The sequence below is a fragment of the Carassius gibelio genome, chromosome A6 (genome assembly GCF_023724105.1).
Source record: "Carassius gibelio isolate Cgi1373 ecotype wild population from Czech Republic chromosome A6, carGib1.2-hapl.c, whole genome shotgun sequence".
Lineage (NCBI taxonomy): Eukaryota > Metazoa > Chordata > Actinopteri > Cypriniformes > Cyprinidae > Carassius > Carassius gibelio.
In genome coordinates, this window is record NC_068376.1 from 16,179,890 (window position 1) to 16,203,889 (window position 24,000).

The 24,000-nt window shown below is 37.0% G+C and overlaps 1 protein-coding gene across 1 annotated transcript; it reads right to left on the reverse strand.

The window, feature by feature from the left end:
- Positions 1-2,516: 2,516 nt before the first annotated feature.
- Positions 2,517-22,810, reverse strand: LOC128015537 (volume-regulated anion channel subunit LRRC8C-like). Its single transcript, XM_052599420.1, has 3 exons — positions 22,682-22,810; positions 11,382-11,522; positions 2,517-7,527 (listed from the first exon to the last, which is right to left on the reverse strand). The coding sequence occupies exons 2-3, from the start codon at positions 11,517-11,519 to the stop codon at positions 5,287-5,289; spliced, it is 2,379 nt and encodes a 792-aa protein (XP_052455380.1). The 5' UTR covers positions 11,520-11,522; positions 22,682-22,810; the 3' UTR covers positions 2,517-5,286.
- Between the last annotated feature and the right edge of the window lie 1,190 nt (positions 22,811-24,000).

Consider the following 24,000-nt stretch of genomic DNA (forward strand, 5'->3'; position numbering starts at 1 on the left):
TCCAGTTGGCAAACGAATCACTCGATGTAACCGGATCTTTTTGAACCAGTTCACAGAATCAAACTGAATCGTTTGAAACGGTTCATGTCTCCAATACGCATTAATCCACAAATGACTTAAGCTGTTAACTTTTTTAATGTGGCTGACACTCCCTCTGAGTTCAAACAAACCAATTTCCCGGAGTAATTCATGTACTCAAACAGTACACTGACTGACAGTACACTGAAGAGAGAACTGAAGATGAACACCGAGCCGAGCCAGAGAATGAACGAAGGATTGACTCATTTGTATGAAGCAGACTGACACACAGAGCGTCTGAACCAAACTTATTCTTTTGGTGATTGATTCTTAACTGATTCTGTGCTAATGTTATGAGCGCGGGTAAACCGAAGGATTTCAAGAGCAACCGAAAAGAATCAAGAGCAATCATCGCCAATGACGTCATTACTTCGAGCGCAAAAGAACTGGTGAACCATTTTCTTCAACCCGTTTATTGAATCGAACTGTCCGGAAGAACTGGTTCACGGAAAAGAACCAAACTTCCCATCTCTACTGGTGATCCGAAAACCGATGCAACCGGTTCTTGATTCGTGAACGAGTCAGTCTTTTGTTCATTATCTGGCTCGGCTCGGTGTTCATCTTCAGTTCTCTCTTCACAGCAGTTCAGTCACTGTACTGTTTGAGGAAACGAATTACTCCAGGATATTGGTTTGTTTTAACTCAGGGAGTGTCATCCAAATTACAAAAGTTAACAGCTAATTTGTGGATTAATTGTTAATTTGTGTTTATTGGAGACGCAAACATTCAGTTCGATTTGGTGAACTGGTTCAAGAATATCCGGTTACATCGAGTGATTCTTTCGTGAACTGGATATCACTAAACTGCAGTGTTTTGAACTCTCTCTCTCACACAGACACGGAAGAGAAGACAATGATGAATAAAGTCATAGTTTTCGCTATTTTTTGGACCAAAATGTATTTTCAATGCTTCAAAATATTCTAACTGACCCTCTGATGTCACATGGACTACTTTGAAGATGTTTTTATTATCTTTCTAACCATGGACCGTATACAGTACAAACACTTTCAATGGAGGGACAGAAAACTCACGGACTAAATCTAAAATATCTTAAACTGTGTTCCGAAGATAAATGGAGGTCTAGTGGGTTTGGAACGACATGAAGGGTAAGTTATTAATTACATAATTTTCATTTTTGGGTGAACTATCCCTTTAAGTTTCACCTCAGCCATCCCTACTTTCTGAATGTGTTTGTAAGCACACTGAATGGCCAATGTGGCTAAAGTTACTGTATTCAATGAGACCAGAGCTAACTTATGTCGTTATTTATTTTTAAGAAGCAATTGATTTGCATTTATGAATTATAGAGATGGTGTTTTGGGGTTAAAAATTTAAATTAAATAGCTCTGGTCTCTTTGAATACAGATACAATGTGTTAAGAAGCACATTCAGAAAGGTTTCCAAACATTCGCAAAATTAATAGTTAGGTATTTGCATGTCCCGGATATGAAGTTGGATCACGAACAGTTGGTATTGGATCCATATATAAGAATCAACTTTTGTTGGCCCTTGTTTGCAAAGTTTGTAATAATTAGCATTATTTTAACACATACGAATTTAGCGATTTTCTTGGACCTATTCCCTTCATGAATATAATTAGTCCACTATGTCCTTAGTGAGTTAATAAAAGTAAAATTGGCATAATAGGTCCCCTATTATGTTACACAATTAAAGCTGCAGTAGGTAACTTTTGACGCTCTAGCGGTTAATAAACAGAACTGCTTGCGTCTTGCGGAAGAACATCGTAGCCGGATTTACTTCTCTCTGTTTATGTCTATGCAGAATCACAAAGGTACTGGGTTACTCAACCGCAATACCCCCCGAAGCAATCTAAAATAGTCAGAATATAAACACTTGTTATAGGTGCACCCTAGTGATTCAGGACAATCTAAAAACACGGTTTGGAAAATGGATTCATGGTGTACTCGCTTATTATATACATTTTTCTACATTTTGAACACAAACAAAGTTACGGACCGCAGCTCTGATTGGTTGTTTCTTACCGGGAGCGGATGACTTTCTGCAAATGGCAATAGGACCACTGGGAGGAGCCAGAGGAGCTTGATTTTTTCACAGATTATCTGTCTCATATTCTACTGTCAGGACATAATGACAGGTTTAACAAATATGTAAAAAATATACTTTTACAAAAGTTACCTACTGCAGCTTTAAATTATGTAAATAATTATGTGCAAATTTTTGTGTCCATTTCATTTTCAAAATTCAAAATACTGTCATCCCACATAAATAAATAAATAAAATATTTACAATATCAGCAATGTGTTAAACTTTCTGGTGTATGCAGGCATTTAGGAAATCAGCAAATTATCCTTAAATATTGGATAGACTCGAATCTGTTGCATTTTCTGCACAATACTGTCACCTGTGTGACAGCTCTCCCTCAGAATTTCAAAACATCAACTGAACTCAACACAAAGGACAAAGAATGCATTTTATTTATGCTGTTTTACAAATCAAAAACACTTTGGTAGAATGAAAATAATACAAAACTAAGGCATAAAATAAGGCATATGGCGGCACTATATAGCTGTTTTGACACAATCTGTATTGTATAAAGCACTAGGCTATATAAATAAAGGTGACTTGACTATATTATGTCAGCACTTTTATCTAATGGAAAACAAATCCTTCCTTTTATGCACAGATTAAAAAAAAAAGTCCACTCTGAAGCTTTCGCATTCACATCACTATAACCTCTAACATGCAGACCAGACATAAGACCTGAACAGGAACTGACCTTCCTGACCCAAGACAGGTCTACTGACAAAAAAAATGTATAAAATAAAAATAAAAATCACTTCAAATGCACCAAAGTCATTTGTGAATATTTTAATAAAAGAATACATGCAAAACACACAAAGATCTGGTAATCTAAACAGCTCAAGTATTCAGTTTTAACCTTCTTAAAGCAACTAAAGATGTGTATTACCAGTGTCTTGGAATTCATACATGAAACACTGATTCAATGACACTTGCTTATGATGGCGATGTAACAGCAGTCTATTAAGAAAAGGCCACATGCTGATCTCAGTACATCAGATGAGTCACCTCTCACAAGGCAAGATCAGATCAGAACAGACGATGTAATCAGAATCAGAATCAGAATCAGAATTCTGATTCTGAATCTCTGATTCTGATAATTGCCATGTACATGACCTCAAGAAAAGACACACACACTCATAATCAATCTCCACTGTCTAGCTGAGAGAAAATACTGTGGGAACTAAGTCTACCTGATAGGCCTGTCGCAATAATCAATATATCGACTTATCACACAATATATGTACATGACCTCAATAAATTTTAGTGACAATGTATCGCCCATTATATTTACTTAAACATTAATGTCACCATGTTTTTTGCATTCCACTTGCGCCAGTGTCTTTGCAGCTTCTCGTACATAACATGGTGTAGTTGGTGCTAGTTCAAAAAAAAAAAAAAAAGAATATTTCTTTTTTCTACTTGTTACTTTGCCGTTTTTTTAGAAAATGTTTATTTACTATTTATTCAAGTTTTTAAGGTATCTGAATATAAAGTTTTTTGTCATTTGAAAGTATGTAGGTCTTCTTGCATTGTTATGCTTTTATATTATGATGGTCTTAAAATGGTCTTAAAATTACAATAATATTATTTATCACAATTATTGCTGGGACAATATATTGCACAACAAAAAGCTGTTATCGAGACAGGCCTACTACCAACCTGATTTATCTTAGTGCACCTTGAGAGATACCTTTTTTGCATATTATAGACATTATAGAAGAATACGTTTCTTCAAATGCTTTTGTTTATATGTTTAGAGCTTTGTTTCTGGCAAATGTTTTCTTTTAGTTTGCATAAAATGCTGTTTTATAACAAAGTTCGGGAGGAACAGTCGCAGTTCATTAACCTGATTAACACAAGTGGAGACCAATCAGTAATCAACTCATGACAAGGTATAAATAACAGCAGAACCTATCTCTGTTCATTGACAGTTTCAGCATCCCTCCTCCACCCCATTTCTCCTCACTTATAGATCCATCTACTCTTACCACAACCCGGGGGAGTACTCTGGGTTCGGGCCACATCCCGAGCTCGGAGCCCTCCACCCGGACAGCACGCCAAATACGCATAAACTTACGGTATTAATATACGTAGATGTGAACTCGTGAAATGGAAACAGGTTACAATTCAAGCTTAAATGACAAATACTGTTGACTAATATGATTAATAAATAGAAATGTCTATTTGTAGTACATTATTGGTTTATAAGAAAAAGGTGTGTACATTAAAAGACCAAGTTCAGGTAAGAAAAATGCTTTCTTCATCTGCATTCTGTCTTCAACCAGAGAAGTCAAGTACTGTTTAAACTAAGCAAACCACAGCAGAAAAAAAAACCTTTAGAAATGCATATTGTGACATTTGAAGCTAGGTACAACTAGAACATAAGAGGTATACTGAAATGTGGTTACCTTTATCTGCCCAGGATCTACTGCCAACGGCAGACAAACTCATCACTAAAACAGTAATGCTACGATAAACATGTAAATCTACCCTAGAACACATGCATAAGGATCCTGCTTTCCAAAAGCTTAACAATTATCAGAGTAAATATGCAGGAAGAAAAAAACTAAACAAATACTACTAGTATAAATGTTTACATTAACTATTTTCCTATAATACATACTTCAAATCCTTGCAAGGTCCTATATACACATAACGTGTCAAATAAAAGGAATGTTAAAGTTTCTAGTGCAAATTCTAATATCACTATTTCCAGTGCAAAACATGTTGTACAGTACTTGACCTGCAAAAGCTTAATGAATTATTAAAGCAGATGTCAGTCAAATGCCGTGAAAGAATGCAATGAAATTGCATCCCACTGTCTTTAAAATGAATCCCTGTCAATTGTCTAATTTTATGATTTACATGTATAGAAAATCTTTGTATCTTTGTATCTTACATGTATCTTAAAATGTTTACATGGCATCTTTTCCATAATATACAATGTAAGGCATTAAAAGGTATTCATCCCTAGATTTTTCTCTTTTTTGCATTAAAAGGCCATTAAGCACAAGTCCAGCTCTAAACATGAAATTACAAGTACTCACCCATATAGATCACTATACATACTACAGGACGAAACCCCTGGAGTCTTGCCTCTTAAGGAGTCAGATTACAATATTTGGCATGAAAGCAAAACAGTCATCACTCTGCTTGCATTTGTTCCCTGACTTCTGTAGGCAGCGTTTCAAACAGCGCGTCTTCTACGACAAGTCCACTGCACTTTAAGGCGCGACAATGGCCAAGTTCAGCTGGTAAGAACTCAAAGTGATTACCCTTTAACTCCAAGTGAGTCAGTACACCTAGGAAAGAAATCTTTGGTGAGAGGACAGACAGCATGTTTCTGCCAAGCTTTAGAGTCTTTAGCTTCTTACAGAAGAAGAGCTCATCGGGAATATTTTCAATTTTGTTGCAACTAACAGAGAAGTACTGAAGGCTTTGGAGAACGCCTATCTCCGGTGGGATAAAACGGATGTCATTATTGGAAACATCAAGGTAACGGAGTTTGTTGCACAGGAACAAATGTGAAGGTAGGATCTCGATCTTGTTATGACTGAAGTAGAGGCGCTCCAAGCTGGTGAGTTTTTTAATGTGTTCGGGTATAAAAGCAATGCTGTTGTGCCAAAGCTTCAGACAGGTCAGCTTACTGAGGTGCTGGAAGCTGACAATCTCTTCAATGGTGCGTAGATTGTTCTCTTTCAGATTCAAAGTCTGCAGATTAGACAGGCTGAAAATGGCGTGTGGTATGCGCTCCAGATCGCAGTGCACCAACTCAAGTTCTGTAAGATTCACCATCTTTTTCAGGTTGTTTAGCATGACCAGTTTGGTGCCATCATTGCAAACACAGAGGCGTAGTAGATGGCTGGCCACATCCACAATGGATTGAGGGATCTTGGTGAAGTTGCTCTTGAGCGTCAGTGTCTTCAGCGCTTTGAGCTCTCGTAGAGAGTCTAGGGTCACATTCTTTGATGCATCAGAACTCAAAGAGCCACTCAGATGGAGCTCTTCCAAGTTTCGCAACACATACATCCACTGTGGAAGTTCACGGGCATCATCAAACTTAACTCGCAACACCTTCAAGTTCTCCTTGAGGAAGGAGGTGGCTGCACTGTGGATCTTGAGCGAGCACTGGTAAAGCGAAAGCTCCTGGAGATCCTCTAGTTGGGCAATGGCTGCTGGTATGGTAACATTATTAATAATCTCAAGCTTCAAAGACTGCAGCTCTGTCACCTCGAAGATGGTATCTGGGAGACCCGACAGCATAAAGAGTTGAAGTTCTAGTCTGTTATTGCTGTTGGTCTGCAACTTCTGCCGAAGCTTATCAGCTGTCCACTCGTGGTTGAGGTTGAGCTGTTTCAGCTTGTTTTCACTCACTTCTGAGAGAAAAACTGCAAATCTCTTGGAATATAAGGGATCATACTGGTCGATCATGTGCAACATGAAAGCAAAGTCATTCTTTACATCTGGGATGTCATCAATTCCGGTCTCTTGCCTGACATATTCAAAAGAGTATTCCTTGAGAGAAATATAGAACAGCCAGTAGGATGTATAAAGGCAGGTAAGTCCGTAAACTCCAACAAAACACAAATAACAGTAGGAGAGCTTGGAGAACAAGTGGGCCATAGTATGATTGCAACAGAAGTACCGGTAGCCTGTCATGTCCAGCATGTTCTCAGTACAGGTAACACTGAACCTAACCTGTGACACCAGAGCACTGTTGTATGCAATTATAAGGATAAATTTGAGTACTTTTACAACAGTCTGACGGACATACATCATATATAATATATCACCCTCCTCCACATGCAGGCGGAATTTTTTGACCTTCTCAAACAAGGCCTTGGCTTGCTCTCCTTCCTTCTTGTCAAGGACACTTGCTACTGGCTGTTCAACAACAATCTTTTCAGGAATGGATCTCAAAGACTGAGTCTTTTCCAGGTTGCCCTCACCAACTGGAGTATCAAGGTTTGACCTACTGGCACTGTTCTTCTTCTTGTCCTTCTCCTCAGGATTCTCCCCAGATACTTCTGACAGTGCCCTCGTAGTCCATGGGGAGTCAAAACACTTGCCCAGAATGGATACAAAGTGCTCAATTTTAGAGCTGGAGCCAGGAAATTTGAACCAGAAATTGCTGCACACCATGAAAATGACAGTATGTATGAGAACCAGGTAAGGGAAGTACTTAGCATACCAATGCAGTGCCTTTTCATAGCACATTTGGTTTATGTAATTATACTGCTGAATATCCAAGTTCGTCTTTAGTCCTTTCAACTCATGGACAGGCACTATTGATTCATTTTTTGTAGAAGGAGGTGGGCACATCAGCTCTGTTTGGTTTGGCGAGAATGTTCTTTGAGGAAGGCATATGATTTTATCTTGCATCACCTAAATGGACAGAAGAGTGAAAGAGAAGAGACAGAAATTTGTATTAAAGTAGTTGGGGGATAGTTAAACCAACATCTTTCCATGTACATCATAACTATGCAATCTTCTATTCTAACTTATGTATAATTACATTAATATCCCCAAGTATGCAGTAAATGCTAATGAACCTCAAATGCAGAGAGGAAATAAATAAACCTCAAGAGTTTTTAAGATAGCAGACAAGGCAATTGCTTGTACTGAATTACAATTCCACACCACCCATAGATTACCAGGAACAGTGTAACACTATCTGACATGGAGCATCTCTTTTAAGATAACTATTTCGGTCCTCTGACATCATTGTTTTGACTCAGACAGGAAATGAAAAATCATTACATTAAAGGTGGGTGAAATGGCCAAAATCTTGTATCACCATATGAACCATTTTATATCACAAGAACGATATATATCACTCTTTATTATTTTTTTTCTTTTAATTAGGTTTTTATGATATTAAAATCTTTGATACCATATCATTTTCATAATCGTCACCAATTTTGATATCAAACTAATACAAGAAGAAAAAAGAAAAAAAAGAAGTTCACTGGAGATAAATAAACAGTCAGTAATAGGACAAGCAATAGGACAAAAAACTACAATATTAGATTTTCTCTCACTGTTGTTTGATTAACATGAATGGTAGACAGAATGAATATTGGAACACTTACCCTTTAAGACTGGAGCTTTCTTTCGTAACTGTTTACGATCCCTTAAGATCTAAATGGCTTTGTTTATGAGGATAGGCTACTTGCAAAGCTGGGAATTTGGACACATATATGTGTTTATGCAATCATTCAAAGCCAATAAAGCAGCAATCAAACTGTGAAACTCGTTTATTAAATCAATTCAATGCAAACAGACTGAAGTAGTTAAAGTCTTTGGTTCTTTTAATTGTGATGATTTTGAGTTACATTTAACAAAAACCCACAAATTCACTATCTCAACAAATTTTGAATACTTCATAAGACCAATAATAATGATTAAAAAAAACATTTTTAGTGAATTGTTGGCCTTCTGGAAAGAATGTTAATTCACTGTACTGTGCATTTACTTAGTGCTTGGTAGGGGCTCCTTTTGCTTTAATTTCTGCCTCAATTCGGTGTGGAATGGAGGTGATCAGTTTGTGGCACTGCTGAGGTGGTATGGAAGCCCAGGTTTCTTTGACAGTGGCCTTCAGCTCATCTGGATTTTTTGGTTTGTTGTTTCTCATTTTCCTCTTGACAATACCCCATAGATTCTCTCTGGGTTTAAGGTCTGATGAGTTTGCTGGCCAGTCAAGCACACCAACACCACAGTCATTCAACCAACTTTTGGTGCTTTTGGCGATGTGGGCAGGTGCCAAATCCTGCTGGAAAATGAAATCAGCAAAAAGCTGGTCAGCAGAAGGAAACATGAAGTGGTTTTCTTGGTAAACGGGTGCAGTGACTTCAAAAAAACACAATGGACCAACACCAGCAGATGACATTGCTCCTCAAATCATCACAGACTGTGGATACATAACACTGGACTTGGCAACTTGGGCTATGAACTTCTCCACTCTTCTTCCAGACTCTAGGACCTTGGTTTCCAAATGAAATACAAAACTTGCTCTTATCTGAAAAGAGGACTCTGGACCACTGGGCAACAGTCCAGTGATTCTTCTCCTTAGCCCAGGTAAGATGCCTCTGACGTTGTCTGTGATTCAGCTAATTCCTTGACACGTCTGTGTGTGGTGGCTCTTAATGCCTTGACCCCAGCCTCACGTCTATTCCTTGTGAAGTTCACTCAAATTCTTGAATTGATTTTGCTTGACAATCCTCATAAGGCTGCGGTTCCTGCGGTTGGTTGCGCATCTTTTTCTTCCATACTTTTACCTTCTACTCAACTTTTTGTTAACATGCTTGGATACTGCACTCTGTGAACAGCCAGCTTCTTTCACAATGAATTTTTTTGGCTTTCCCTACTTGTCAAGGGTGTCAATGATTGTCTTCTGGACAACTTTCAGACCAGCAGTCCTTCCCATGATTGTGTAGCCTAGTGAACCAAACTGAGAGACCATTTTGAAGGCTCAGGAAACCTTTGCAGGTTTTTTGAGTTGATTAGCTGATTTGCATGTCATCATACTCTAATTTGTTGATATATTGAATTGGTGGGTTTTTGTTAAATGTGAGACAAAATCATCACAATTAAAAGAACCAAAGACTTAAACTATTTCAGTCTGTGTGAATTGAATTTATTTAATACACAAGTTTCACAATTTGAGTTGAATTAATTTTAATAAATTAACTTTTCCATGACATTCTAATTTACTGAGATGCACCTGTCCTGAATTGTGTGGCTTATGCACTCCTATCACACAGAAACAGAGACAGTGCATGCAAATAGCTCTGTTGTTTGTGTTTAAACGACCTAAAATTAGTTGTTTTTAAACTGCAGTGATTAAAAACGTGTGCAAATATTTATGTTTTCATTACTACACTCACAACAATGTGACATGAGCACGCATGCTGTTATTTACATATCTGCCTGCATCCCCATGTAATGCATGTAAGACTGCCATCATAAAATGAAAAAAGTGTTGCCATAAACAATGTATTTTGTGGCACCACAAAATAAACTATATAGCATAATATGAAACGATATACTTTTAATTTCATCCTTAAAAATTTCATTTCACCCAGCCCTACATTACACTGGCCATTTAAATATAAGAGGGAGATTAATTAACCTTGGGCTAGGAGAAAAAGGTGCTCAACGACTACTCAACAAACCAGGCCAAAAATAAATACATAAATAAATAAATAAAAAACTACCTTTCACTAGAATTGAAAAGCAGTAAACAAAAGCATTCTGTATACGATTCAAGATGTGTGCACTTCCCCCCTTTTCCTGCAAAACTGTTTTAGTATGTCTGATAATTACACCATGTGGTTTCTGTCTGGAAAGGTAATAAGAAACAAGAACTCAGCTAAAAAAAAAGAGGGAAAAGATTGTGAGAGCTCTACACAGCATTATAGTGTAGCAAAAACACAACAGGCTGGCTGCTGAGTAAAGCTTGCTAATGAAGCATCAGCTCTGAATACGGCATCTCTGCAGTAAAATGGATGTGAGGTGCAGCAGCCCCAAGTGCCTAATAAAATGTGCATTATGCACTACATGGCCACTCAAAGTGCCCCCAGTCAAACATGGTCATTTAGCAAAGAGGAGGCTATTTATTCCCCCCTCAGAACCACAGGACTATGCCATGACATTAGTAAAAGCATTAATTAGATCAATTAATACAGCCTTCACTGGGAGCATCATGAACATCCAATCTCAATTCAGAAATTGCAATACATCATGCGACTGTCCCATTCTTTCATGCACAACTCCAGCGATAGCGGGGGATATTCCCACCCTAACAGTTGGTTCCTGTTAGTGTTTGTTGAGGCTAAAAATAATTAGGATCATCTAGGAATTGAAACTTGAGGACACGTGTGCTTGAAGCTCCACCCACTAGTTTGAGGCTGAGTAGCTTTACCACAGGAGTCATTATGTGTTTATAGAGGGGCCTCCTGAGGGGAAGGAGTAATCTTTTCGAGTGGAGTGAGTGGAATTTTTTCTGTTAACAAACTCCCACTTCTAAATGCAGTATGCACTCTCCAACAGTGGGCTTTTCATGCACAGAGGAACTCCATCTATGGTGTGAAGTCATTCATTATTCTATTGCTGTGGATCAATGAAGACTGTATGTCTTAGTTTTCCTTAAGATGTCAGCTTTTCAGCAGTAAAAAACCTTGAAAGACCAAAGTGTTCTTTCAGTGTGTGGATTAAGGAGAAAAAACTGTAATATTTACCTGCAGAGTGCATCCAAACACACCTATCATAAGCATGACCACAGAGAGGTAGTCCGTGAACACATCCCACCATGGCTTCAGAACCCGGAATGCTGGCTGCTGTTCTGTGAACTGCCGGAATTCGGTCACTGGAATCATATTCTGTACAGGCACAATGAAGAATAATGAATATGAATAGGAAGAAATTTTGAAAAACAAAAAACAGCTGATATGCTAGCCTACAGTTAATAACAAAATTTCTGTAGTTTTTGATAAATTCTTTTTTTTTTCTTCAATTAATAACATTTTTTAAAAAGGGCAAGTATTAAAGAAAGTATTAAAGTACAAAAGAAACATTACACAATCATCACAATTCTGATTTCATTCTTGCATTCAAAATCAGTCATTCCTCACAAAACTGCAATGTGCAGTGCAATTGGCTACAATGCGTAACATTTAAAAAATAAACACACTGTAAACAAAAAAAAAATTGATGCTCTTCACAGGCCAAGAACACAAATATAGCCTGCTGTGTGCATGGAAGCATTTGAAAGCCATGGTATTTTATTGTATTTTTTACAACACCATGCTAGACTAAATATTAATTGATGGGAGTTTAAAATAAATAAGCTATGGTATGACAGTCAACCAGCATTTCACTTTGTAAAAAATAATTAATCAAATTAAAAACATTTAGCGTAATGATTCACATCTACATTTTATAACTTGAACCAATGAAAAATAAATAACTTGACCTAAACAATATTTTCTATGTCTGTGAAAACTATTTTATAAAACTTGGGACAAAGTATATTTTTATTGTTGAAGAAAGTAAATTAATTTAAATTCTATTTTTGATCCAAACAAAAAAAAATAGATTTAAATAAAAACAAAAATTCTCATTTAAGAAATTTATTTTCATAGTCTATATCAGGCTGTTGTCCCCACATGCTTCAAAGCTATCATTCCAGTCCCGAAGAAGCCATCTCCATCCTGCTTCAATGACTACTGTCCAGTTGAACTTACCCCCATTCTAGGGTTGTCACTTTTGTGAAAAAATCATTTTCGATTTTTAAGACATAAGTGTTAATTGAATCGATTGTAAAATCGATTTTCCATGTCTAAAAAACAAGATGTTTCCTTTTCAACATCAAATAACGGACGAACATAAAGAGAGCGCTGGAAACGCACAAGTCTGCAATATTTCTTATTTATTGGCATGAAGTTTCGTGCAGACTAACAAACTGCAACAGAAGTGCAACATTCTCGAAAAAATATATATGCAGAGGGGATGGCTGCCATGACAAAAGAAAAAACATCACTGCAGGCTTCAACCCAGCTGCATTTATGATTTAGGCAATTCAAAAATCTCCAATATTATTAAAAAAAATGATTCAATCCATTTCAAACAAAAGAAAACGTGCTCCAACCGCACTGATGTCCCAGGGACACTCCGGTACAGCTGCGCAAAGTGGGGGTATTACTGCCAATTTTCCACCGCTGTCTGCTTGCAATGGTCCTTTTCATAACTCAGAATCTACTGTAACTAGATGCGTGAGGGGAATTTGCGTCTACCATGCCGCGAGACCTCCAGACATGCCTAAACGCATCTTTACATTGACCTAACATTGAAATCATTCGCGCCAGACGCTCTATTCACGTTTGGTGTGAACGCAGCATAAGAGGTCGCTTTCGACTTCACTGGGTCTTATAGGCGCAGTTTGTGAGTTTCTGCTTGTTTGTGAGTTTTGTTACATCTATATTTTTTAATTGTTTAATTATTTTAAAATTAATAGTGTACACATTTGGTTAAAATCGATTCCCTATTTTCATTTTCGAAACTTTTTTTGGTTGGTCCGATCGATTGTGCAATCGATTTTCGAACTAAAAGTGACAGCCCTACCCCATTCTCATTAAGTGCTTTGAACTGCTAGTCATGCACCACATCAAGTCTTCCCTCCCCCCTCCCTGGACCCCTTCCAGTTTGCATATCGGTCCAACCGCTCGACCGATGATGCCATCGCCACTACCCTCCACTCAGCACTCACACATCTGGAGGAAAAAAAGACTCCTACGTCAAAATGCTGTTCATAGATTTTAATTCAGCATTCAACACAATCATTCCTCAACAGCTCATCCACAAACTGGTCCAACTGGGGCTCAACACTTCGCTGTGCAAATGGCTGTTGGATTTTTTGACTGGAAGACCTCAGGCAGTACGGGTCAGCAGCAACACATCCAGCACCATCACACTGAACACTGGGGCCCCCCAAGGATGTTTGCTGAGTCCCCTCCTCTTCACTCTGCTGACCCACGACTGCAGACTGTCACACAACTCCAACCTCTTTATTAAGTTTGGAGATGACACGACTGTGGTTGGTCTCATTAGCAACAGAGATGAGACCAACTACAGGAGCAAGCTGAGCCACCTGGCTGGGTGGTTCATTGATAACAATCTCTCTCTGAACATGGAGAAGTCGAAGTAGATTGTTGTTGACTTCAGGAGAGTGCACACTCAGCATACTCCTCTGACCATCGAAGGTGCGACTGTGGAGAGAGTGAGCACCACCAAGTTCCTGGGTGTGCACATCACAGAGGACCTCTCCTGAACCGACAACACAGCAGAACTGGCCAAGAAAGCAAATCTGCATCTCTACTTCATGCCAGAGCCCCGCCCCTATCATTTACACCTTCTACAGAGGCACCATCGAGAGCATCCTGACTAGCTGCATCACTGTGTAGTATGGTGCCTCCAACGCATCCTGCTGGAAGACTCTTCAAAGTATAGTGAAAGCAGCTGAGTAGATCGTTGGTTTCTCTCTCCCCTCCCTCCAAGACATTTATGGAACCGACTCACCTGCAAAGCCCTCTGCATTGCAGGTGATCCCACCCGTCACACAGCTTCTTCAGTCTGCTGCCATCAGGGAAGAGACTGCGGAGTCTCCAGGCAAGGACCAGCAGACTGAAGGACAGCTTCATTCATGAGGGTGTCAGGCAGCTGGTCTCCCTCCTGACCTTGTCCCCCCCTCCCTTCTTTTTCCCCATGCACCACAGAACTCTGAACTTCAGAAACCCCCACCCACACTTCTACTACTACTGCTATTTTTCTACTGCTAGTTTTATCTGTATGCACCAAGGGTCTAAGAGAAACGCAATTTCAATTCTCTGCATGTATGTACTGTACAATAATTGACAATAAAGCAGACTTGACTTGACTTAACTTGAAATATTGTTTAGGGCAAGTTAACTATTTTTCAAGTTTAAATCTATATCAGTTGATTTTTATTCCAATTTGGTTAAACTAGAAAATTAAGAAAAAAAGCAAACAAATAAAAGGAACATTCGTGCAGTTTTCAGTTTTATTTTAATTCAATTCCAAATGTTAATTTAAAAACACAACAAAACATGAATTTTTATCTGCAAACATTTCCCCATAAAACATGACAAATCTAGTTTAACAAACTAACATAAAACAGTTTACCTCAGAATCACAACAAACGGCATCAAAACTACCTGTATATCGTTTTATTGGCAGTACTGAATTATAGGTGCCTTTTCCGAGGTTGAGCATTACCTGCTGAATAAAATATAAAGTGCTTTTTAAACACTTAGTCCAGGTACAGGGCATAAATCAGTCTGAAAAAAATGGATATAGAAGGCCTGAGATCGGTCGGTTCATCCATTTCAAATGTTTCTTCCAAGATGATTCCCACTCTAGATGGGTTTAGTTGTGAACTTGTTTGATCAACACTGAAGATTCTTACTGGAGTCTGTCTTGTCAGCTACATCCTAACAGAGGAAGAAACAGCTTGATAAATTCAGTTAGATAATGCTGTTGTCAAATACTCAAGATCATATGCTGTGTTCATACCACTGATCTATAATATAGAACTGGATTGTTCATGACGTCAAGAAAGTGAAGCCGCCGCACCGCCATATTGGTAACATATAAAACAAATGACAAAGTGCTTATTCTGGAATCTGAATTTATTGAGAGAAATAACTATATACAGTATGGATTTAAAGACATAAAGCTTTATTTCCAAGATAGTAAGTTAAGCTTTTCGTTTCATTATAAAGCAATATTAACAACATAATTATATTATTCATTGTAATATATTCAAATCCATTTCTGATACTAATACGTTCATGTGTAATAATTTTCTATTAATGAAAATGAATTAGAAAGAGTAAATCATATAAAATTTCTTGGAGTAATTATTGATTGTAAAATGACATGGAAACCGCATATTTTAAATGTTCAAAAGAAAGTATCAAAAACGATTGCAATTTTGTATAAGTTGCGATGTATTTTGAACAAAAATGCACTACATTTACTTTATAGTTCACTACCTAACGTATGGTATTGAAATATGGGGAAATACATATAAAACTAGAACCAATTTAATTTTCCTATTACAAAAAAAGGTTATCAGATTAATTAATTATGCACCTTACAATTCACCAAGAAATTCACTTTTTCTTCAATCAAAAATTTTGAAGTTTTATGACTTAGTTGATTTGTACACGGCAAAGTTTATTTACCAAGTTAAACATAATAAAATTCCTAAATGCTTGCAAATATTATTTACCCAGCGAGAAAGTAATTATAATCTCAGAGGACTATGTATATTTAATCAACCACAAGTACATTCTACATTAAGAGAACACTGTTTATCAAATAAAGGAGTTAAATTATGGAATAGTTGCTGTAATGAGTTAAAACAAGCCACGTCTATTTTTCAGTTTAAAAATATTTACAAGAGAATAACAATGGAAAAATATTCAACAGAATGAAAATTTATTAAAGCAGCTTGCTTTTGGTGTGGTGGACACTGGTCCACTAATGTGTTAATGTTAATGTTATGAACAGATGTTGTCATTAATGTGTTGCATTTATGATTTTAAAGTTAAGGGCAGGCACAATAAGCTTTAGCTTCTGCCTGCACCAGGTCATTGTGTTTATGTTTTGAATGATTGGATTGAATGATCTGTAAATGACCAAACCGAAATAAATAAAATAAATAAAAAATAAAATAATTACTGAATAATTATGTTCATAAAGAAATAGGCTATATTTTGTGTTGGATCAGTCACCTGTGTCGTAAGTGCACAGCAGACACACCCACCTAAACAGTTTAAATACATCACTTTTCCTGCCCCAAAAGACCGTAAAAACTGCTGATAACATCTGAAGTAAATATTAATTTACATACACATAACATAAAAACGAGTCCCGTTTGAATGATTTGCTTCAAATCGGGTGAATTTAGGTCAGCAGTTTTAATATGACTCAATGGTGCTCTCTGCCGGTAGTGATTAGTAAGATGGCGGATCGAACACTTCCGATGAGCGATCCAGTCATATATAGATCAGTGGTTCACACCATGTTCTACTTAGAGCTGTTCATGTCCTTGGACAAGGAACTGTGCATTTCTATGGCAACACTATCGATGCCTAAATTAATCTGCAGCAGTTAGGTACAGTCACGTGATAGAAGTAGAATTCCCAGATTGCAGATGGTAATTATGACTTCTACAAGGATATGAATTATTTCTAATGGTGATGATGTCAGGCTTGACATTGACAATTTTTCTGTGAAGATCAAACATTAAAGTTACAGTCTTTATAAGGGCATATGATTTGGGTTTACATTTAATTGTCCAGTATATCTATCAATAAAGTAATCCTCCTCAGTTCAGGTCTCAGTTAACCCACATGACATACAGCTGATCTGGAGTTTTGCTCTGAGGTGGCATAAGTATACATTTTAGTGCATAAAGTAATTTAAATGTATGTACATGCTTGATGTGAACAACATTGTTTGCTGTGAGACAGGATTTAAATAAATAACTTCTATAAAAAATGCCTTAAGAACTTTACTAGTGTGCATCTTGAGACATGACAATGGCACTGACATATTTTAAGATGTGCCAGTACATGATATTTTCAGTTAAGACCACTTGAACATGCATTTTAGTCTGAAACTTGTCTGAGAATCCGGGGGATGATGTTTATATAACGTTAGCTGTGCTCTCATTGCACAGTAATGAGGGCCATACTTACACTTCCAAGGCATCTCTTCCATCTTTCTACGATAGTCGTTAAGAGGGCTCTGAACCTAGATAGAACAAAAATGTATTAATCCGTTTTTGTATTTAATGTTATACCAAACTTAATTTTTCAAACAGCCATGTCTATTAAACATTGTCGTTAAATTATTGCACTCACCATATTAGTGCCACCATTGTCTCTCCTCCGCTGTAATCGCGGCTGCTGTAGGAGTAAAATTAACTTACACTCCTCATGAACAACATCAACAGAAAAAGAAAACGTAAAGATGAAAATAATTAAGTCGATCTTGCTGGTCTGGGGTTCAAGCGCGGTTATGTCTGCTAAAGGCAGGTGAGAAAACTAGTTAACTAACTGACGTCCCGTCGTTTAGACAAACAACAATTTTCACTGACCACAAACAGTCTCTCGTGGAAAAGAAAGAGCGAAAAAAGCTAAATGAAGGAAGATAACGTCCATACACTTATTAACTTATCTAAAACAAAGTTTCCACCTTCTCATCCACAGCTTGTTGAATTCACACACAATCACATTACTGTAACAAAACGGTGTCGTTAACGGACTCGCAGCACCAGTGTGAGGAGGCATGGTCATGATATAAACTAAATAGGAGTTAATCTAACCTGATATTTTACATTCGTCAAAAATATGTGGTAACACTTTATTTTCATAGTGCACTTTAGACATTCTACTAGCAGTAAGTAACTTTGCAACTACATGTCAACTAGCAGTTAGTAGAGTATTAGTAGACTGTCTGCTTAATATCTTCTAACACTTTCTTTGTCAACTTATTGTAAACTTATACTAAGCCTAAACCTACCCCTAACACTAACCCTAAACCTACACTGACAGTCTACTCTGAGAGTTTGTAGACATGTAGTTGCAAATTTCTGAGATTTAGTTGATATGTAGTTGACATGTAGTTACAAAATTACTTATAGTCAGTAGAATGTCTAAAGTGCACTATCGAAATAAAGTGTAACCAAATATGTCTTAGTTGAATTCTTAATGACAAATATTTATCAATGTTTTGAAAAAAAAAAAAAAAACAAACTAAAAATGGTAAATTAAATTGAAAGACTAATTATTTATTTGATGAAGTACTGCTTGAAAAACTCTTTTCAGTGTAGTATGCAGAAGGTTGAATTTTACTTTTTATTATATTATCCTCTTGTTCTGTTCAAAATAAGTTGGTTCTTATAGCCAAACTGGAAGAGCATGATGGAAAGGACATGGGCTCAATTCCCAGGGAATGCTTGGTGTGATCAAATGTATAGCCGATCCAAAATTCTCTGGATTAAAAGCCTCTGGCAAATCCATTAACACAAATGTATTTAATGCTCTATAATTTTTTAATAGTCAAAGAATTATAACCTCAATAAGGAACATTTGTTTACACAGGAACAACACATTTGTATTTGAATATTTAAATGTGCATTTCAACTGCTTTTGCTTATTATTGTTGTTATTATTATTAAATGGCTACCTGAAAAATAGGTTGACTCTTGATTTAAGAACTACACTGAGCAATGAAATATTTCTGAATAATGACCATTTTCGAGCGAACCACTTTATAACTGGCTGGGGCTGCTCATACATTAGCTATATATTCTTTCCCTCACATTCTCCACAAGTTAACTAATTAAATAAATGTAAATTCAAATCCATGCATCTATTTGTTTATCCATATATCCTTGTAATATGTAAAATATAATTGTAAAAAAACTAAAATATTTCATATATTATTATTGTAATAAATAAATGTGTTGAGGTGCAATTATGAAAGACCTGTGAATCCTGAAAGACACTGAATAAGTATTCAGGACAACACTCGTGAAGACCAGCATAATATGCTCTTACATTCTAATCATTCCTAATGTAGGCAGTCTGCCAGGCTTCCTCTAACATCTATTGTGCTGCACTTTTTGCATCATATAATACACAAAGCATATTCCACTGGTCTTATTAATTATTGAGATTACTGCTGCATATGCTTCACTTTGCAGCAGTCGGCTGGTCAAAAAAGAGGAATATTTTATTTTATGTGATTACATTTTTGTTGAAGTCGACTGATCACTGATGACGTAATTAATGAACATAAGCCTGGAGCTTTGTTGTTGCTCTTATAACAGCTCATTTTTATCAGTTATTTAGTCTTTGGGTCATTATATTTCTCACAGATTTCTACTCGTTCTAAATCAGATAATGTTACAGATAAAATAGCACAGTAAAGATTACATTCATATGAATGCATTGGTGAGATCGATTGTGTGAGTGAATTAATTCTACCTGGCAGCTTCTCTCTACTAGTAGTGATGCTGTGGGATTCGGTTATTGATTCTTGGATTGATTGGTTCTGCGTCCCCACGATCTGTACGTTGGCATATATGCAAATTCATTCTCTGCCAGCAGGAGGAGCTTGTAGAGCGGTGAGAGTTTTCTCCTGTAACGGCTGTAATCAAATAAGCGCTGAGCCTGCACTCACAAACGCTGCTAAGGCATTACTGTCTGTAGCTTATGTGTGTGCGTTACAGTGCAGCAGTGCATTAAGGCCCGTTCACACCAAGCACAATAACGATAAAGATATAGCTCTAAAAATCGTTCTCAATATTAAAGAATAGTCCACACCACAACTATAACGATAAAGGCACAGAGAAACGATATTGTTGGAATCACTTTCACAACTATTTTTTTTTCCGATGAACGATAAAAACATTGCCAACCAATCAGAATCAATCCTGCTGTAATGAGCTCGAGAATTTAAAGCAGCATACATGCTTCCCATTAGAATACACAAACAATATAATTTGCTGGTGTGTACGCTAATATCGTTATCTTTATAGTTATAGTTCTTGGTGTGAACAGGCCTTTAGATTAGAACGGCGATTAACTTACCTGTACAATAAGCGGTTTAATCATGCATTCTCCCGTTCAATTTTGAGCATATAGTAATACAATCACACATGACTTGTGAAGCGATTTTGGAGAATGTATTTATTTGTAATTTTAACTGTTTGGAGCATAAATGTGGAAGTCCTTCAAAGATTTCTTATCCTGTTGCGCCCTCTATAGGACCAACGACTAGTTGACGTCAAACTTAAAACACCATGGCATAGTGTTGTGATGGTAACAAAATTCCAGTACTCGGTACCAATACCAGTGAAAATTCACAATTCTTGGTACCAGTTTCGGTACCAAAGCAAAACACGCTTATTAAAAAATGCCTTGCACTCTATTTGTGTCGGCATATATGCAAATTCATTCTCTTCCAGCAGGAGGAGCTTGTAGAGCGCGTGAGAGAGGTTTCCTTTAATGGCTGTAATCAAATAATCGCTGCTAGTCGGTACAACCCCTAGTGTGTGTATATAAACCTATTTTTGACTATATACACCTATAAAAGGCCTGCACAGATAGAGAGCATTGACACAACAAAGTAGTTAGAGAGAATCCCATGAGGAAGGGTAGAGTAGAACTAGAACTATTGCACATAATTTAAACCACTACTAAAGAGTAAAGGCTTAAGGCACCTTTCAAAATGCAGATAAGTACCCAGTTGTGGTCAAAATGTGAATGCACTAAAATAAATGAATGCTAAAAAAATACAGTATGGTTTATAATGAACAATTAAATACACTAATTTATAAGGTATACAAAAAAGTACACAAGTATAGCCAAACCTGTTCACACACAATTAGTACTAGTAGCATAATCATCACAAACTTGTCAGCAAATGAATTAGGCAAACCTGACCTCAGCTGATCATAAATCTTTAAGTTGTTTACTTGCTGGAAATGTTAACAGTTCAATGGTGCTTACACCAGGGTAAACACAATCGGTCTTATTCAGTTTAAAATATACTCCAGTATCCAGATGCAGTTTGTACTTTTATAAATAAGATTATTTAATTTTTTCAAGAAAAAAAGACAATATCAAAGCTTGCATATTTAGATGCAAACTGCCTGTATTCAATGCACAGAATAAGTAGCCACAACAACCGTTATAAAAAAGAAAACCGGGATAAAATAACTTTGCTGTATATGAACAGGCAGCCTTCTTCAGTCCGTGGAAAATATCTGGACATTCATGAACAGCTGCAGCAGTTCAAGTGTCTGGACCTGATTCCCGGCTGATTTTGCAACAAGATATATTCCTCACGTAGGTTTGAAACTTCTAAAAATGCACATAAATCCCTTTACACCTCCAGGAGCACAACAAAATTAAGTATATATAGCTATATATATAAGAATAATAATAAAAAAAAAAATTACAATTTCATGATATTTTAGATAAATACTGCACTATATCCAATGTTCAGATGCTACAAGATGTAAACTCATAAAATGTTGGCAGACTGAATGGAAAAATCCAAAGAGTTCTTATAGACAAGAAATAAGCAGTGCAGAAATGGATGGGGGATCTATGCATGTTGCAGCAGACTTTCTATTTAATCTTATAGCTTTAGTATCCAACTAAACTCAGTTTTATAAGGGATCTATCATCTCCTGGAGCAGCTCTTCCTGCCAGGAAATGGTGTGATTCTCAAATATAGTCGTGGAAGAAAAAAAAAGAAAGAAAACCCTGCACGTCTGAGTCATAAAGGATGAAGGCTCACTTCCAGAAGGATCGGTAAAAACATTCGACAGCCGTTTTGTAATCTTACGTGAAGACGATTGCCTACTACTACTAATAATAACGGAAATCGAGATAAACATCATTGCCTCTCACAGGACAAAGCAACGCACGCTTACTCGCGATTCTTATTTAATTTAACGTTAAAATCTGAACATTTGTTTTGAATGTCTCGTGGTACATTAAATTAAGTATTTTAAATAGACGCCCGTCTGTCTAATCCCTATGGATATAAAGTAAATAATGTAAAATAGGTATAATCCAAATAAAAAAAAAATAGAATAATAAAAAACATTTAGTGACGCAAATTTTTAATTTAACATTATATTCTATGACCAATATCGACAATTTCCCAGCGGTCCTCAATTTTCTTTAGTCCCAGTCATTAAACAAATTCGTTCCGCTATCACGTATTTAAAACAACAACTGTAACGTTACCACGTTTTTCTCCCTGAAGGGTTTTGAAAAGTTAAACGCTGCACCTAGCGAGTTTCAATATTTCAACGACTATCCCACAATTACGTCATGAAGATGAAATTATTCAACATAAACATCTGGAATGTTAACATTTGGTCGCAAACGCCTACAGCTCGAAGGAAACGGTCCCGGTTTTCACTAACCTTTAAATGGACTGAAGGCGCGTTCTGCGTCTACAGCTGAAGATTCTAGCAGGCACTGTGGCATGTCCTTGTGGCCGCTGCTCAGTCACTTTCTGTCCTCCAGCTGCCGTCAGTGGGCGGGACTTCGGTTCATGACCAAAGCATTCCCAGGACCGCCTTTCTCACGTTCCGTTTAGATTGTGCGCGTTACTCTTTCGTGTTACATAGCCTATAAATGTTACAGAATATCTCAGGGGCATATCCTCCACATCCCCAGCATTTTAACTAGTAACATGAAGCGATTTCCTATGCGTCACGCTAAAGTTAATTATGGCTTTAACTGTTTACAGTCCTTGCTTAACCTTAAAAAAAAGATGGGATAATGAGAGAGATAATGTATCAAGCGAGGCAGTGGTTTATTGTAAAACACTGTAATTCACACAGGGTTCCTGACCATATAATATTATTGTTAAATGACAAAAAGAGAGTGGAACTATTGAACAACAATTCAAGAAATGTAATACAAGTTCTAAAAGATGAGTAATGTAACTCGGTGTAGTGTTTATTTTTAGTATTTATTTTCAAAAGATATCAGAAATGGGAATTAATGCCAATGATCCATGACAGTGTACACAAGCTGTTCATTACTGCCATCCTCCTCCACACCAGCCATAGCAGACATTAACTTGAGTATGTCAGCCCACTGTCTCCATAGCCTCTGTACTAGATCATATGTTTACAGTGTGTCTGATTGGCTGAACCATCTGCCTCAAACTTGCTTGCACGCTCCCTCTTTGTTCTCCGGAAACCCTCTTTGACATTGGGGCAGCAGAGACTTTAGAAGGTCTTCCTCAATTAAAAGCCTATTCACTGTAAGGCTTTGGCACTTTCAGCTCTGTTGAAAGACTCCACAGCTAGTTCCCTTGAAAATAAGTCAGAAAACTGATCATTGCATCACTCTTTGCTTTTCTGGAAACTTTTGTGATCCAAGATCAAATACATTTCTTGCCATGAAATAACCAATTTAAAGCACAGAATTCTAAATAGAAAAATATTCACAGTACAGACTCAAATTAGTTTTAAACAAATGTGTATGTGCGTGTGTGCGTGCGTGCGTGTGTTTTTGTGTGTGTGTGTTAAAATTGCCATTGTGTTGTTGAGCTGCACAGCTCAGTTTTGTAATTGCACAGACATTCCAAAGTATCATGTCAAGGACAGAATTCATGACCCACCAAATAGTTCTTTCCCAGTGATTTATTTCCTGGAGGTGGGAATGTCCAAATATTCTCTCTCTCTCTCTCTCTCTCACTCTCTGTATTTGGGTAATTAAGGGCCATATT

Bases quoted from the DNA above. Each gene is read 5' to 3' on its own strand.
- LOC128015537 (XM_052599420.1), bottom strand. From the start codon at position 11,519: ATGATTCCAGTGACCGAATTCCGGCAGTTCACAGAACAGCAGCCAGCA. The intron at 7,528-11,381 runs GTAAATATTACA...CTGTCCATTTAG, and splicing joins TGTTTGGATGCACTCTGCAG to GTGATGCAAGATAAAATCAT.